Genomic DNA, 15,647 nt, shown 5'->3' on the forward strand with positions numbered 1-15,647 from the left:
AAGTCATTAACGTGTTTAAAAAATTTTGATATCATTTTTGGACCCCCTGCTACAAATTAATTATTTGTTTTTCTCTCTCTTGTTGTGATACATTTGTATGCTATGTATGTTATGTTTACCTGTTCTATCTGCAAAAAAAAAAAAAAAAAAAAAGAATATCTGGTCAAATTGCTAATATCATATTTCCAAATTTCACTAAATTAAATGTCAGTCATTTTTAAATACCAATGAGTTGTTGTCATGGTGAAACCTCCAAACATTTGGTATCTCTGAAAAGCCCTGAATGTGCTCTTTAAAGGACACCCAGAATGTCAAGTCAAGTCACCTTTATTTATATAGTGCTTTTTATAATACAGATTGTTTTGCATTTTTCATAGAGAGCATATGACGTAATTTAGATATATTTTTAAGATTTAAAAATGCAGTTTTACAGATAGTTTTTCGAGTCTATTTAAAAGAATGTTGTGGTCGCTAGTGTCAAGCAGCACTAAGATCTAGTAGCACTAATAGAGAGATACAACCACAATCGGATGATAAGAGCAAACCATTTGTGACTAATGAGAGGTGTCTCTCAGTACTATGATACAGTCTAAATCCTGATTGAAAATCCTCACAGATAGTTGTAAAGATACTGCCTTTTCTAGTAAATGTAGAAAGCAAACTGAAAGATGAGGTGTGCTACAGTGCAATGGTACACTTGGTTTTATTAAATATTTGGTATTTAACACCTCTTTAAAAGCCTGCTAAATTAATAAATGCATTTAAATAAATAAAGTTTTGTACTTTTTCACTACAGTTTCAGCTGTACTGTGAATATACTAATGTGTTACTGCTTTAATTTAGGCAAAGTATCTGGCAACAGTTGGGGGTACAAGCCCAACCTCCAACACCAGACATATCCTGGTCTGCATGCTGACCACCCCACTTGCCCAGCAACTGTGCTGGAAGGGCTCTGGCCAGAAGATGGCCTTTGGGCAGATGTTGGTCTGCAAAGCAGTTATACACTGTAATAAATATCTGTGTATTAACAGTTGTATGACTGTATATTTTATCGGAAATTGTCCATAGCAGGTGATTCACAGGTGTTTTTCCGTTTATTTACATTTTCGTGGTGCATTATGGGACCTTGATCTCTGCTCCGACCACTTGGTGGCCATTATCGCGGTACAACTAGTGATCTAGATAAGTGAGTACGTAATCTTCTACGGTAAGTAATTTTATGAGAAAATTAACACTTCAATTTAAAAAGTGACTGTTTTTTTGCAATTAATTGTAGTTTGAAATGATATGTTGTCTTGGTTTGTCATGTAAAATACGATGAATTCACGATGTGAATTTTCGTTGGATATCGCTAACCTAGTGAGATGGTGTTCACAACGCCATTATCGTTAAGTTATTAACCACCACTTGGTTTGAAAGGACTGATTTTTTTCATAAGTTTACAAACTGAGCAGCTTTCTATGAGATAATTTTTGTAATGTTACTTGGTAATGCCAACATTCCCCATTTCTTTGTGGCAGTGGGTGAGAATCTGTTAATTTACAGTTTTATTGTCTGTATTTTTTTTTTTCTAGGAGGGAAACATTTAACGTACCTTCCCCCATCTGTGTGTCTCATCCAGCTCCACTTTGCGTGTAAAAGGTAATTATTCAATGGACATTTAAAATGACTGTTTTCTTGGTATTATATAAGTAGCCAACACTAACAGTTTAAGTTCGTAACTATTGTCTAGTACTTTGGTCGTGTTAAGACGGCTGTGTTAACGAATAGTGGTGTCTTTTGAGGTGCTTAAATTGAGGCTCTTTTTAAATATAATTTTGTGCCATTTGTCGTTTGAGTTTTTGTTTGCATACTGAATATGGGCATTTTGACCGAGGAACAACCCTAATCCAACATTCACGTTCGTTAGTGACGCTAAACAACTGCAGGCAGGGCTGTCATTTCGCTATGGGGGAGGGAGACACGGCGGGGCTGCATCGAACTCAGGGTACGTTAATGATTCTTAAAATGGAGGCCACTGAAGTCAGCGTGTACGCGTTTAATTTCTAACGCCTTTTTCACACATGATCCACTTGCAGTACGTACGCGGTGCGGATGCACCATGCGCGGTGCTTTCACACTGGCAGAGTTTCCAGTGCGCAACGGATGCTCACCATACTTTTGATTTAAATGCAAATGGTTAATAAATGTATGAGGAAAGTCTCAAGATGCTTATTTTACTAAAGATCTAGTTGAAATAGTTTAAAATGTTCCAATTGTGAAGTAAAGTGTAGCCTTCCGACCACCATCAGCCTGTCATGTGCTTTTGTTTACCATCACAGCATACTCTGCTGTGTTGCAATAGTGAACCTCCCACACACCATACACTTCTACTTTAAATCATGTAGCATTATTTTTTGGTTTATGCTACTACTGGCAATAGTGTGCTTTAGTTTTCTTTGATTTATGCAATGATGAAAGTCATATGGTGACTGTGAAACCCAGTATATTTTAATTATATGCCTTTATGTTGAAATTACTACATTTTCGTGTCAATCCATGTTCATTTTGACCACGAACAATGTGCTATCACTTTAATTCAGCACTTTCTGTACAGCAAAAATAGACTTGTGTGGACACTATCGCTGCACTGCATCGATCTGCATTATACTAAACAAAGAAGCAAGCACACATCATAAATGGCTTCATTTGTTTTGGTTTAGTAGGTGGGGAAAGTAGAGATGCACTGATGTTACCATCCATCTTCAACCGCTTATTCGGGTCGGTAACTGATGTTACCATTGCCGATAAAGAGTCCTATGCATTACAGGGAAATTTCACAGCAAAACAACATTTCACAAATTTATTAGGTTCTGATTCAGCCCAACAAATAGGTCTATGCAGCTGGATATATTCTGTTATTTGTAGAATCCTTATATCCACTGCGCCTAGTAATCCCTATTTTAAGAGTTTATTTACCCTCTGTCCATTCTGTCTTCACCTCTCACAGGATGCCTTAGCAGAGCTGCCAAGCACCCCATGTATCATAGTTGTTGGTAAGGATATGCATGTATACACTTAAACATTGGGAAGAGTTACATATTTGTTTAATTGATTAAGGTATACTGTCATTGTTTACATGTTTTGCAGATGAAGGAAGATTCAAAGGACGAAGTCACCGTAACCAAAACATCAGCTGTCCTCTGGTTGCTGTGTTCAGCCTCTTCTATGTGCTGAACATCATGTACCCCAAGGGAGCAGCCCTGACTCTGGAGTTTTTCCAGAGGTACATTTTAACAATGTATTTTGTCCATTTTAAAGTATACTTCATTTTGCAATGCAAAGTGACATGATAAATTTTTTTGTGTTTGCCACAGGAGCCTGTTGGGTATAAATCCAGAATGTGGGTCTAAAGCAGGCTTTCCACCAAAACTGCTTAGATTCCTGTGAGACTTTCAGAATCCTTTGGAAGATTTAAAGGTCATTACACACTCCCCTTTTTTTCTCACACTCTCTCTCTTTGTTGATGTCTTTCTCCCCACCTCTGTCTTTTCAACTCTCTCTAATTGCATATCTGACACACAAGAAATCACCATATTTGGAAGTGTAATGTTAGTTTGTATTAATAGAAATATTTTGTTTTTGTTTTACAGACATAGAACTACACATGAGATAAAGGAACATGAGCCCTAATCATCAAACCAATATGACATGACTGCTGTAGAGAGACGTCCTGTACTGTTTAATTACAGTACTGGTGCTCGGATGAAAAAAGGACAGTGGACAAGCGTCTTTGCCATTTTTGGAGTAATTAGATCAATAGTAAACCAATCGTTTTTGAGAATGATCCCTCTGGCGTCAATGGGTGGATTCTGCATTGACATACACTCAAGAACACACACATTAGAGCAGACAACACACCCATGAGACCTGCATGAGCAGGACCCTGACCTTTCTACAACAACGCAACAGCTGCCTTTCTTTCTGGATCCCTTTTTAAAAGGACTCAAAGATTTCTTACCATTTTTTGCCTTTTTGTGTAACAGTTTAACCTTACAAGGGTTTACTCAACATAACCCTCCTTTATAGGCTTGGTTATGTCTTAGATCAATGCCTAAAATGTACAATAATTGTGTACTTTCAAAACCTCCTGTTGATATTCACTCTAATCCTGAACTGTGTTGCATTTTTATTTGACCCATGAAATTGTTCATTTTAAATTTTTCATGCTCATATCCCAACTATTGAGGATTTCATAAAGTTTCATATTGAAATTTTTTTTATGGCTGTTTCATTTATGTGAAGCTGCAATGGGCCATTTTGATCCAAACTAGTCGCTTATCTAAAATTGATGAATTTTTTTTAATCTATAATTTAATAAAAAAAATTATTTATCGCAGAAGATTTGTTTGAATTTTTTTTTAACAAGAGTTATCACTGTAGGTACACAGTTAACTAACAGAAAAGTTTAAATTTTATTGCTGTTGGTATAATACTGACAACAAATATTTTTGTTTTATTATCTGTAGGTAAACCATAAATTAACAGATGTTTCATTTTTTTTTAAATTACAGGACAAAGTCAGGGTAATGAGATGCCAGTATATGTTCTGTTATTTTATGGATTTATTTAATATTTGCAGTTTTTATACTGTAGGTATACCATTAAATAACAGGAAGTGTTCTGTTTTTTACTGTATAGATGCACTATTAATTAATAGAAAATGTCCTGTTTTTTTTATTGTAGGTATACCATTAAAACACAGAAAATACATAGTTTTTTTTTTTACTATAGATGCACCATTAAAACACCGAAAATTTCCTGTTTTTTTACTGTGGGCGCACTGTCAATTAACAGAAAATTTCTGTTTTTTAATTACGGTACAAAGTCCGGGTAATGAGCTGCCACTTTTTCTGTTATTTTACGGATTTATTTCTTAGAGTGTAGGTACAGTATATAATGTTTATATGTGATAAGCCCGTATAACAGGAATAAAAATGAAAAAAAATAAATAAATAAATGGGAAGGAAAAATCAGTAGTCAGGCGTAAATGTACAGTAAATGAACAATGTTTGATCTATCTCCATGTTTCCTGTAGCCAGTAATCCTCGTCAAAGTGCAAAGGAGGTTGAAATGGTGTAACAGTACTTGAACAACCCTTATTTTGTTTTTAACATTTGTATTTCAATTGATCCTTTCTCACTTAGATGCTGTGACAAAAAGCAGCCAAGCCACTGCATGCGAGGTGGAAGCGTCCATAAAAACGTGGCTCCGTAATGCAAGGGACAGGGATGGGGGAAGGCAAGGAAGGGCCAGAACTGCAGTGAGGGAAATACCTACTGATGGGATTGGTTTTTAATTTACTTTCATTTGTGTTTTAAGTATTCTGTGGTTCTGTTTTTGTGTGTTTATTGCTGTTTTAAACTGCTCTATTGCTTTTTTTATTGCTTGTTAAAAATAAATGTCAATGTATTATTATTAATTATAATTATTATTAATGTCTGTAAATAAATTATTTAAAAAAAAAACATGACCCTCGATTTATTGCTGCTACCTTTAACAAGTGCAATTGTTCTGTATATAGTAAAGTACCCACACTCCACGTGCTCAAACTTTGCACCTACACCCACAGTGTGCCCACATCCAGCCCACATGAGGGCCCACTCTAATTTGGGCTGTCCCATAGTGTGGGGCCCACGCGTGCCCCACATTTCACGCCGGTATGTGGGCCCACAATAGGCTGCCCACAGTGGCCCCACATGGGCCCCTAAGGGGTTTGCTGTGGGCCCACAACTGGCCCCAATGGGGGCCCACTCTACTTACTGTGGGCCTGCCCACAGTCAGCCCACACTTTGGGGTGTACCACTGGGGCCCCACCTGGGTCCCATAGTGTGGTGCCCACACGTGCCCGCATTTCCCGCCGGTATCTGGGCCCACAGTGGGCTGCCCGCAATGGCCCCATTCGGGCCCCAATGGAGCATGTTTGCTGGGGTAGCACAGAAAGTATTTTCTCCAAGAGTTGAACATATGATTGTACAGAATCAGTTGACTGTGAAAATGCACGTGAGGTGTTTTTCCTGTCACTCTATATGTTCATTTTTTTCCAATACACATGGAGGTAAATTGGACCTGGCAGATCACATTCAGACACACTACACTTTTTTATGATACGAGCATTTAATACGTGTAATTCTGCTTAATTTTTAGGTATCAACTTGATAATTTGTGTTATAATGTTTAGTTGACATGAAATTTCCAACAGTGACAGCTAGTATTATTACACATGCAAATTCAACATGACACAAAATTACAATTGTAGTTTTTAAAATTAATTTGTCACCCTACATTTTTTAGAGGCTTAAATGTGATTAAAATGGTTGTAAACAGAATCTAAAATAAAACATACACTTGTGTGTATATATATATATATATATATATATATATATATATATATATAATTTGTCACATTAAAATACTCTAAAATCTCCTCTCTCTGCTTTCAGTTACATCCCCTGGACATTTTAAAATACTGATGATAGCTTTTGACAACTCTATAGCCTAATCTGTAAATCCACTTCGCTAGCAAATTACACTTAGACGTAAACACCACAGATATCTATACAGAACCGCTTGAACGGAGGTTCCGAGACAAAATTTTCAAGATGGCTGCCTAGTTTCTCTAGCACATAAGGCAAATACTTACTTCTTCTACACAGAGGGAATGTATTAAGCAGCACATTACATTTTCAAATAAATTATCCTAATTATTATATAATCAATATTCTAATTATTCATGAGTCAAGATTCCACCAGCCTGGTTTTAATTTAGCAGCCTCTACCGCACGCTACATCAATACCGAATGGACGGCTAAGCTTAAATGGGAGAGGTTTTGGTGCCTGTGCGAGAATGGCCAGCCATACCCACATTAATAAGAGTAACAGTGTTCGTGTTACTGTGAGTATCAGTCACATGAGAAATAGAAACAAACAATACATACACATTCATATATACCCACTGCTCGATTTTAGCAAAAATCATAATTGTCGACGCCCCAAAACTAATTAATATTAAATAGCCAAGCCTTCTCAGATGCTGAGAGATGCACAGACTGAGATGCTACGATGTCAAATCTCATCCGGCGAAGGGGCGGAGAGATTATTTTATTGCTCTGTATTGCGCATGAGCAGTATCTATTCCATTCATTGGTAAAAACAAAAACGGCTTTGTGTTTTAACATTTCCTCCTTAATCTAGGCCAAATCACTGTCGTTTTCGGCCGCATATCATCCATCGACTGTACGGTAAGTTTTGTCTTTAAAGGCGTAGGTTAGACTTGTTTAAAAGTCCGTCTGTCGGTCAAAACAAATGTATCATTCATCAGGAAGCCGACAGGCAAGATTTGTCGATATGTTCTTTCTATAGACCAGCTCTTTGATAATCTGAGCCCAATAAGCAAAGAGGCTACATGTATTTATTTCCAATATGTTTCACATTGCATCTCTATGTCAGAGCATATGAAATTAATAAGCGTGTAATGGAGTGTGATTGTGTGTAAACTGTCCCTGTACAAAATATTTAGATGCTGTGATATTACAGGACAATGCATTATCTCTACTAGGCCTCAGCATTAAATAATATAGTATTTATCTATTATGGGATCCGATATACATTACCTGCTGAATTATTTATTAATATTTGGGAATAATACAATTTTCATTCAAAATGCTTTGTATGAAAAGGTCTGTAACCGTCTTAAAGGGATAGTTCACCCAAAAAAAAAAAAAAAAAAATTCTCATTTACTCACCCTAATGCCATCCCAGATGTGTATGACTTTCTTCTGCATTAGAGAAACAAAGATTTTCAGAAGAGAATTTTAGCTCTGTAGGTCCATACAATGCGAGTGATTAGTGTCCAGAACTTTCAAGCACATTTTCCATTACATAAAAGTAATCCACATGACTCCAGTGGTTTAAAATATCTCCTCTGAAGCAATACAATCACTTTGGGTGAGAAACAGATCAATATTTGATTCCTTTTTTTTTACTATAAAGCTTCACTTTCAGAATGTGAAAGTGGAGATTTATAGCAAAAATAAAATATTAATCTGTTTTTCACCCACACCTATCGTATAGCTTCTAAAGATGTAATTGAACCACTGGAGTGTATGTATATGTATGTGTGTATATATATATATATATATATATATATATATATATATATATATATACACACACACACACACACACACACACACACACACACACACACACACACTCCAGTGGTTCAATTACATCTTTAGAATATATATATACATATATATGTGTGTGTGTAATAAAAGATTAGAGGGAATTTTCATTTTTGAGTGAACTATGCCTTTAAACTGCTATGTCATGCATTTGGTTCGATGTTGGCAGTCATCTGGAAATTGCCATGGCATCACGTGCAGGCTCTAAAGCTGCAGGGGCTGATGGGAGCGACTTCAAACACAGAGAGAAAGTGACGTCACCCTATCAGATGAGGTAACTGTAAACCCATACTGTTGCAAAAATTATGACATGACAAATAATTGCATTATCTATTAGAATATGTATTTGTAATTTAAATATGTCTTGCAGTGCTTCACTGAAATCAGAGATCAAGAAACTCACCATAGTGCATCTCTTAATATGGGTACTGGTGGCGGCCCAAGTGGTTGTAAGTCACCTCAACCTAGTTTCACATGACCTGGTGGCCTTGCCCTATCAGTGGGAGTACCCATATCTTTTGAGTCTCCTGCCTTCGTTGATTGGAGCACTCTCCATGCCAAAGAACAACATAAGCTACCTGGTGATCTCCATGATCAGTGCTGGTTTGTTCTCAGTGGCACCCTTGATTTTTGGTGCAATGGAAATGTTTCCACTGGCCCAACAGCTATACCGGCACGGGAAAGCTTACCGTTTTATCTTTGGCTTCTCGGCTGTCTCTGTAATGTATCTGCTCATGGTGGTAGCTATTCAGGTACATGCATGGCACATCTACTACAGCAAGAAGCTCCTGGATGCCTGGTTCAACTCAACACAAGAGAAGAAGAAGAAATAAATACGTTATTGTAGGGGGACTTGAATTTACCTAGAAACATCATCTCTATTGCTGTCTCAGTTTTTATTCTACAATGCATGAGAATATACAGAGATTAAAATATAGACATTTTTAAGCCAACATGCATACATCAATGTTGACTTTTTACTTTAATGTTTATTTGCATTTTGTTTTAATGATACTTTTAATGTGATTCAGTGCTTAAAACCTAAAATTCAGTTACACTACAAAACTACGTCAAAAACTACATGGGTTTTTAATGCTTTATAAATAAAAGACTACTATGTATATTTCTTTGTAATTTATTTAATTCTGATTTCATCATAAGATTTTTTTTTTTTTTTTACATTTTAAATATACATTTAATGTGCAACCAATTTTCAAGTAATCCTGCAGATAGAGGACTCGCCTGATTTGTTTAAAAATACTGAGTTGTTCGACATTTTAATATATTCTGTTGTCCTATTAAGGAAGCACTATCCATGTTTTTCCTATTTTTCTTATAAATCATATTAGCTCATAACTCATAATGCTATTCAAATATGTTTTGTTTGTGTCCAGATGGCATATTAAAAGTGTTCTAGATCATACTGCTTTTCGCTTCACTTTATTCACATATGTGACCTTGAGGTAACCAAACGTAATTAAAAGTAATCCGATTACATTGTTTTCAGTTAGCAATGCCAATGTTTTTTTTTTTTTTACTATAGCAGTATCCGTTGCGATCATGATTTCAAGCTTGATTACATTTTCTAAATTCATAAGTTATTTAATTTATTATTCTTGTCTTTGTGTCATCTTAGACTTACTGACACCTAGTGGCTTGGATCATTTAAAATCAATCGTTTTTAGTTTCAGATGCCATTTTAGAGGTTTTCACAGTCAGCCATGATTACTTTAATCAGTGAGTGAGTGTGTCAAATAACAGGACAGTTACTGAGATTAAGCGAGTAGAATTCAGCTGGTTATGTGATTCTATGGTATCCCCCATGTGCGTACCCTCTCCATGTAGAATAAAACAGCTTTTGTAAGATATTACTTGACTGCATTTTAATTTGCGTGGTCATGACTTCCTACATGTATTGTAAAATTACAATTCATGTATTTAGAATTTTTTTTTTTTTTTAATGAGGATAAAAATGACTGAGTGCACCTTTAAGTGGCAGGAAGTGTAATTGTGCATAAAATTAAAGTCTCCTTTTGAAGGCTGCCGAGCTGTGTTGGACGCGTCCTTTGAAGGCAGTGGTATACTGTGTCCTCTAAACAAGTCTAGTTTAAACGAGACGGCCTTCGTAGGACAAACAGAAACAAAACGTATCATGGTTGCTATGACAGCACGCCACTCTTTCGCAAGCGCTTTGGGTGAGAAGGGAACAAAGTCCATTTGGAAGGGAATGTATGAGGTAAATTTTAGGAGAGTTATAATGATGTAGAGAGAAAATAAAATATATTTTACAGGTGTACTTTTTAGTCTATAATACTTTATTTTAATTATACATTACTATAATTTTACATATTATTTACTCTGCATCCGTTTACTGAGGTACGTCAACTTGGGAATTAACATTACTTATATAACGTCATATTTTCGGGCAAATTGGCGTCCTTTTTTTCCAGACATTTCCGTTAAAGCAAGAATTGTGGATTGTGATGCAAATCATGCATCCTCCGAATTGCCGTGAAAGATGGTCGCATTCGAAGGCTACTTTCGAAGTGTCCTTCTGGCTTTTATGAAATGAGACTGCCTTGATGATGTATGTGGTCGACAAACGCAACCTCTAGAGGATGTAGCCTTCAAAACGAGACAACGTCTCACTGAGCATACTTTCCGTTACAGAAGCCCTGTGGTAGGGAAAATTCTTAAAGGGTAACTAAACCCTAAACCAACTTTTTTTAGTTAATGATCTGTAAGAATGGGGCTTTATTAGTACTGGTCATTGATTCAAGTAATTTTTTTTACATTTGTGTATAAAGTGTTTTAATTCTACAATATATGGTGTAAAAACGTCTGAGTGCTGCCCTCTTCAGGTTGAACGGTGGCTACTGCAGTTGAATTTTCCTATTGGCTGTTTGCGGTACTCGTAATGTAAGCGGTGACAGCTGACGTAAGCAGGTTCCAGCTCACCACGCCCTTGGTACGCGCTACCACGCCCATGGCAGTATAAAAACCATCTCGTTTCATCAAAACCACTGTAGCGAGTCAGGAGTTGGAATTGCGAGTATTGAAAACGATCAGGATAGAGTATTTTAGCATCTATTTAGCATAGCATTTATATAGTTATTTAGATTATTTCGTGTAGCCTAGGTAGTTAATTAGCATATTTGTTAGTGTAGTATTGTTAGAAGCATAGTTAGTTAGTAGCATAGTATTGCGTCAGTTAGGATAGCTTCAAGTTAGCGTAGATTATCTGTATTTAGTACAGTGGTCAGGATGGTACGTAGGTGTAGTGTTGCTGGTTGCAACAGCACTGCTGGACTGTATAGCTTTCCAGCAGACTTGGAAGTTAGGCGCCAGGGGTTGCACGTCCTTGTTCTGGAAGACCGCGAGTTCCCGCTTAGAGCTGGAGGAGTGTGCAAACTGCATTTTACGCAGGATTGCTTCTCCAACGCAATGGAGGTGGAAATGGGCTTCTCCAAACAGCTCGCGCTGAAAAGCGACGCAGTGCCAAACGCTGCTCCTCCTGCATGGACTCCACCACCGCAGCGGCATCTTGAGGTGAGTGATCATATATATTTGAATCACAATTTATGGTCAGGCTAAAGTTAATCCTCTGAGGTAGACAAACGCGCGTTTGCGATGCGGGAGTGTTAAACGTATTGCACCCTTATACATTGTATTACGGTATTGACTACCTGTATAGTTTTATTTGGAGGTATACGGTTTTGTACATGATGACGTTACGCTTTACGTCACATTCTTCTAAGTTGAGAGAACAGCTAACTGATGTTATGTTCAAGTGAAGCTTGCTAAATAAAAATCCTGCTAAAAGGATAAACATCACTGAACAGCGTTTCGTTTGTTTTTCCTTCACGCGAGTGAAGGTGAATGCGCACTCGGATGCTCAACAGGGAGTTAAAACCGCAGTTTGAGCCAGCGGCTCGAATTGATATGGCTCCGGCCTTGTGTCCACAGACAATTCACCCTCCTCCACTTCAGGTGAAGGTGGGGGAGAAAGGTCCTCGACTTCAAAAGACCGCTCCGTGGCAAAGCTACTTGCGTCACTCCAGTCACTCTCCATTTTAGAGTCTGACAGCAGCTGTCAATTAATCTGTCACTAGGGGTCTCAGGTGCACGCCCCCCAGCCCCGCCCTCGGTTCGTCCCCTCTATCCCCGCTGGGGTCTGCCCACTTTTCGAGCATTTTTCAAATATTGCTAGTGGGTGAAGTCAGACTCTGAGCAGGGGTTTAGTTACCCTTTAAGTCCTCTAAGTCTCTAACAAAAATGTTTTTTTCTCTCTTCAATTTTTTTTCCCTCTCTTCAAAAAAGTTTTTTCACTCTTCAGATTTTTTAATTTCTCTCTTTAAAAAAATGCAAGCGGTACCAACCTTGGCCACCAAGTGCCACTATCAATAAATATGTAATCTTACGCCAGTTTCACACGGCGGTGCGTATTTTTTTCCGTACCCATGTTAACAGGTTAGAGCTTTCAAACTGCATGCGGATGCAGTCCGTCGATCCGTTCCAGTTGCGGTGCGTATACAGCACCGCACCGAATCTATTTTTGCTGTGCTGCCCCACACTGAATTAAAGTGGCAGTGCATTGTTCACATTAAAATAGACATAGATTGACAAGAAACTGTAATAATTTAATCATATATGCATAATTACAGTTAATGTGTTCTACAGTTACTAAATTACAGGGTCAAGAAAAACAAAAAAGTATGATAGTCTCAAAAGTTGCAAAATACCATCATATATGATTTTTTTACCCTAAAAAAAGACAGAGTGAACCCAGATGCGCCTCATTCTTCTCATTCTTAGCAACAGATATAACGCTATAGCTTTTCTTCTGTCAACAACTCGAACTACATGTAAAACAAAGAATCACAATGATTAAAATTTTATTTCATACTGTTTCAATGTCTTAATGTCAAAGTTAACGTTTGGATTTAAAATCAAAATTACTTACACATTTTTGATTTTGTGTAAGTAATCAGTAGCGCACTGCAAACGCAGCATATGTGAAAGCACTATAGCGCGCGCTGCTCCTGTACCGTATATGCACTGCATACGCACTGCTCACGGAGTATGTGTGAAACAGGCGTTATGCTTTTAATTAGAGATGCACCGATCGACCGGCCAGGGACCGGAATTAGCCGATTTTCCGCATGCTCGGCCGGACCGGTGACCGGCCGGTCAGCCTCACGTCTTTCCGATTCCAAACCGGTCCGTTTTGTTGCCAGCGGCGCAGGCAATAATGTCACAGCCACACGTAAACATGTCATTGGCGTGGAAGATCTTCACTGTGAGTGAAGAATACATAAAGTTCGAAATGTGTTATAATTGTAAGGCCAAAGTAAACCATGGGGGAACCACCACAATAACTTTCGGAACAACAAACCTAATTAGACATTTAAAACACCATCACCCATCTGAAAATGCCCATTTAAAAAAAGAAGCTAAAAAGGGAAAGCGGCTAAAGCTAGCCAGAGCTCAGAGCCAGCCACAAGTCAGCAGCCTCTCCTATCATTCCTTGGAATGAGCCGTGAAAAGACCAAAGCAATTACGAGGAAAATTATGGAAATCATGGCCCTGGATGACCAGCTGTTCTCCATAGTTGAGGACAAAGGGTTCAGAAATCTGATACATTTCCTCGATACAGAGTAGGAGGTACTTTCCGACGTCACGTTGCCCGAGTTGTTTAATCTCGTGTCATGTTACACGCAGCCTGTTACCCGTCAACATTTGGGTACACAAATCCGGGTGAGGGGAAGTGGGGTGCTGGATGCTAAATACTATACAAATTGTGCCGTTGTGATTTAATGTGCTGAGTAACGTAATTTTTCCCACCGTGTCCAATATTAAATCAGTGCGACACACATTGCAAAAGGCGGGGGCATTGTCGATATGGCTTCGGGATATGAACAGTGGCGTTTCCAGGATTTTATATTTGGGGTGGCAAAGAGGGGGCAAGAGCTGAATGAGGGGTGGCAACTAGGCTTCCCATGATATATGTAAAAAAATAAAAATAAAAGTGTTATACTGGTTATGAGAGACATGTGCTTATTTTAATGAATTTCTGATGTTCAGAGAGGGCTAACAGTAAATTCTGAACTATCAGCCATTTCAACTGAAAGATGAAGGCTGTAATACTAACGTTGGATAAGAAATCTTTAAAGTACAATCGTTTTCAATCTGTTTCTAACATTGTGTGTAGGAGTATGTTTTTGAGTGTGTGTGTGTGTGTGTGTGTGTGTGAGAGAGAGAGAGAGAGAGAGAGAGAGAGTGAGAGAGTGTGTATGAGTGTATGTGTGATAATGTGTGTGCATGAAAATGTGTGTGTAAGCATATTAATGGGGTAATCATGGAAAAAATGCCCTTGCTTTAGTGGAGATTACTGGTAGAAACGAACACTTGTAATTAAAATAAATTGATTCCTTAATTTGTACTCAAAGTGCATTTATTTATTCATATTGATCAAAAAGATAAGGAATCCAGAATATTTTCGGGCAAATTGGCGTCCTTTTTTTCCAGACATTTCCGTTAAAGCAAGAATTGTGGATTGTGATGCAAATCATGCATCCTCCGAATTGCCGTGAAAGATGGTCGCATTCGAAGGCTACTTTCGAAGTGTCCTTCTGGCTTTTATGAAATGAGACTGCCTTGATGATGTATGTGGTCGACAAACGCAACCTCTAGAGGATGTAGCCTTCAAAACGAGACAACGTCTCACTGAGCATACTTTCCGTTACAGAAGCCCTGTGGTAGGGAAAATTCTTAAAGGGTAACTAAACCCTAAACCAACTTTTTTTAGTTAATGATCTGTAAGAATGGGGCTTTATTAGTACTGGTCATTGATTCAAGTAATTTTTTTTACATTTGTGTATAAAGTGTTTTAATTCTACAATATATGGTGTAAAAACGTCTGAGTGCTGCCCTCTTCAGGTTGAACGGTGGCTACTGCAGTTGAATTTTCCTATTGGCTGTTTGCGGTACTCGTAATGTAAGCGGTGACAGCTGACGTAAGCAGGTTCCAGCTCACCACGCCCTTGGTACGCGCTACCACGCCCATGGCAGTATAAAAACCATCTCGTTTCATCAAAACCACTGTAGCGAGTCAGGAGTTGGAATTGCGAGTATTGAAAACGATCAGGATAGAGTATTTTAGCATCTATTTAGCATAGCATTTATATAGTTATTTAGATTATTTCGTGTAGCCTAGGTAGTTAATTAGCATATTTGTTAGTGTAGTATTGTTAGAAGCATAGTTAGTTAGTAGCATAGTATTAGGCCAGTTAGGATAGCTTCAAGTTAGCGTAGATTATCTGTATTTAGTACAGTGGTCAGGATGGTACGTAGGTGTAGTGTTGCTGGTTGCAACAGCACTGCTGGACTGTATAGCTTTCCAGCAGACTTGGAAGTTAGGCC

The 15,647-nt window shown here is 37.9% G+C and overlaps 1 protein-coding gene and 1 long non-coding RNA gene across 2 annotated transcripts; both read left to right on the plus strand.

Annotated features, from left to right (window-relative positions):
- The first annotated feature begins 238 nt into the window (after window positions 1-238).
- On the plus strand, window positions 239-5,442 carry LOC127655131 (uncharacterized). The gene is made up of 6 exons (XR_007972017.1): window positions 239-1,207; window positions 1,575-1,641; window positions 2,990-3,035; window positions 3,130-3,265; window positions 3,357-3,459; window positions 3,633-5,442. It is a non-coding gene; the product is annotated as an uncharacterized LOC127655131 (long non-coding RNA).
- Window positions 5,443-7,152: 1,710 nt separating this feature from the next.
- Window positions 7,153-9,613, plus strand: LOC127655128 (protein jagunal homolog 1-A). Its single transcript, XM_052142764.1, has 3 exons — window positions 7,153-7,280; window positions 8,395-8,499; window positions 8,596-9,613. The coding sequence occupies exons 2-3, from the start codon at window positions 8,411-8,413 to the stop codon at window positions 9,056-9,058; spliced, it is 552 nt and encodes a 183-aa protein (XP_051998724.1). The 5' UTR covers window positions 7,153-7,280; window positions 8,395-8,410; the 3' UTR covers window positions 9,059-9,613.
- Window positions 9,614-15,647: the final 6,034 nt, after the last annotated feature.

Source organism: Xyrauchen texanus, chromosome 14 (assembly GCF_025860055.1).
Source record: "Xyrauchen texanus isolate HMW12.3.18 chromosome 14, RBS_HiC_50CHRs, whole genome shotgun sequence".
Lineage (NCBI taxonomy): Eukaryota > Metazoa > Chordata > Actinopteri > Cypriniformes > Catostomidae > Xyrauchen > Xyrauchen texanus.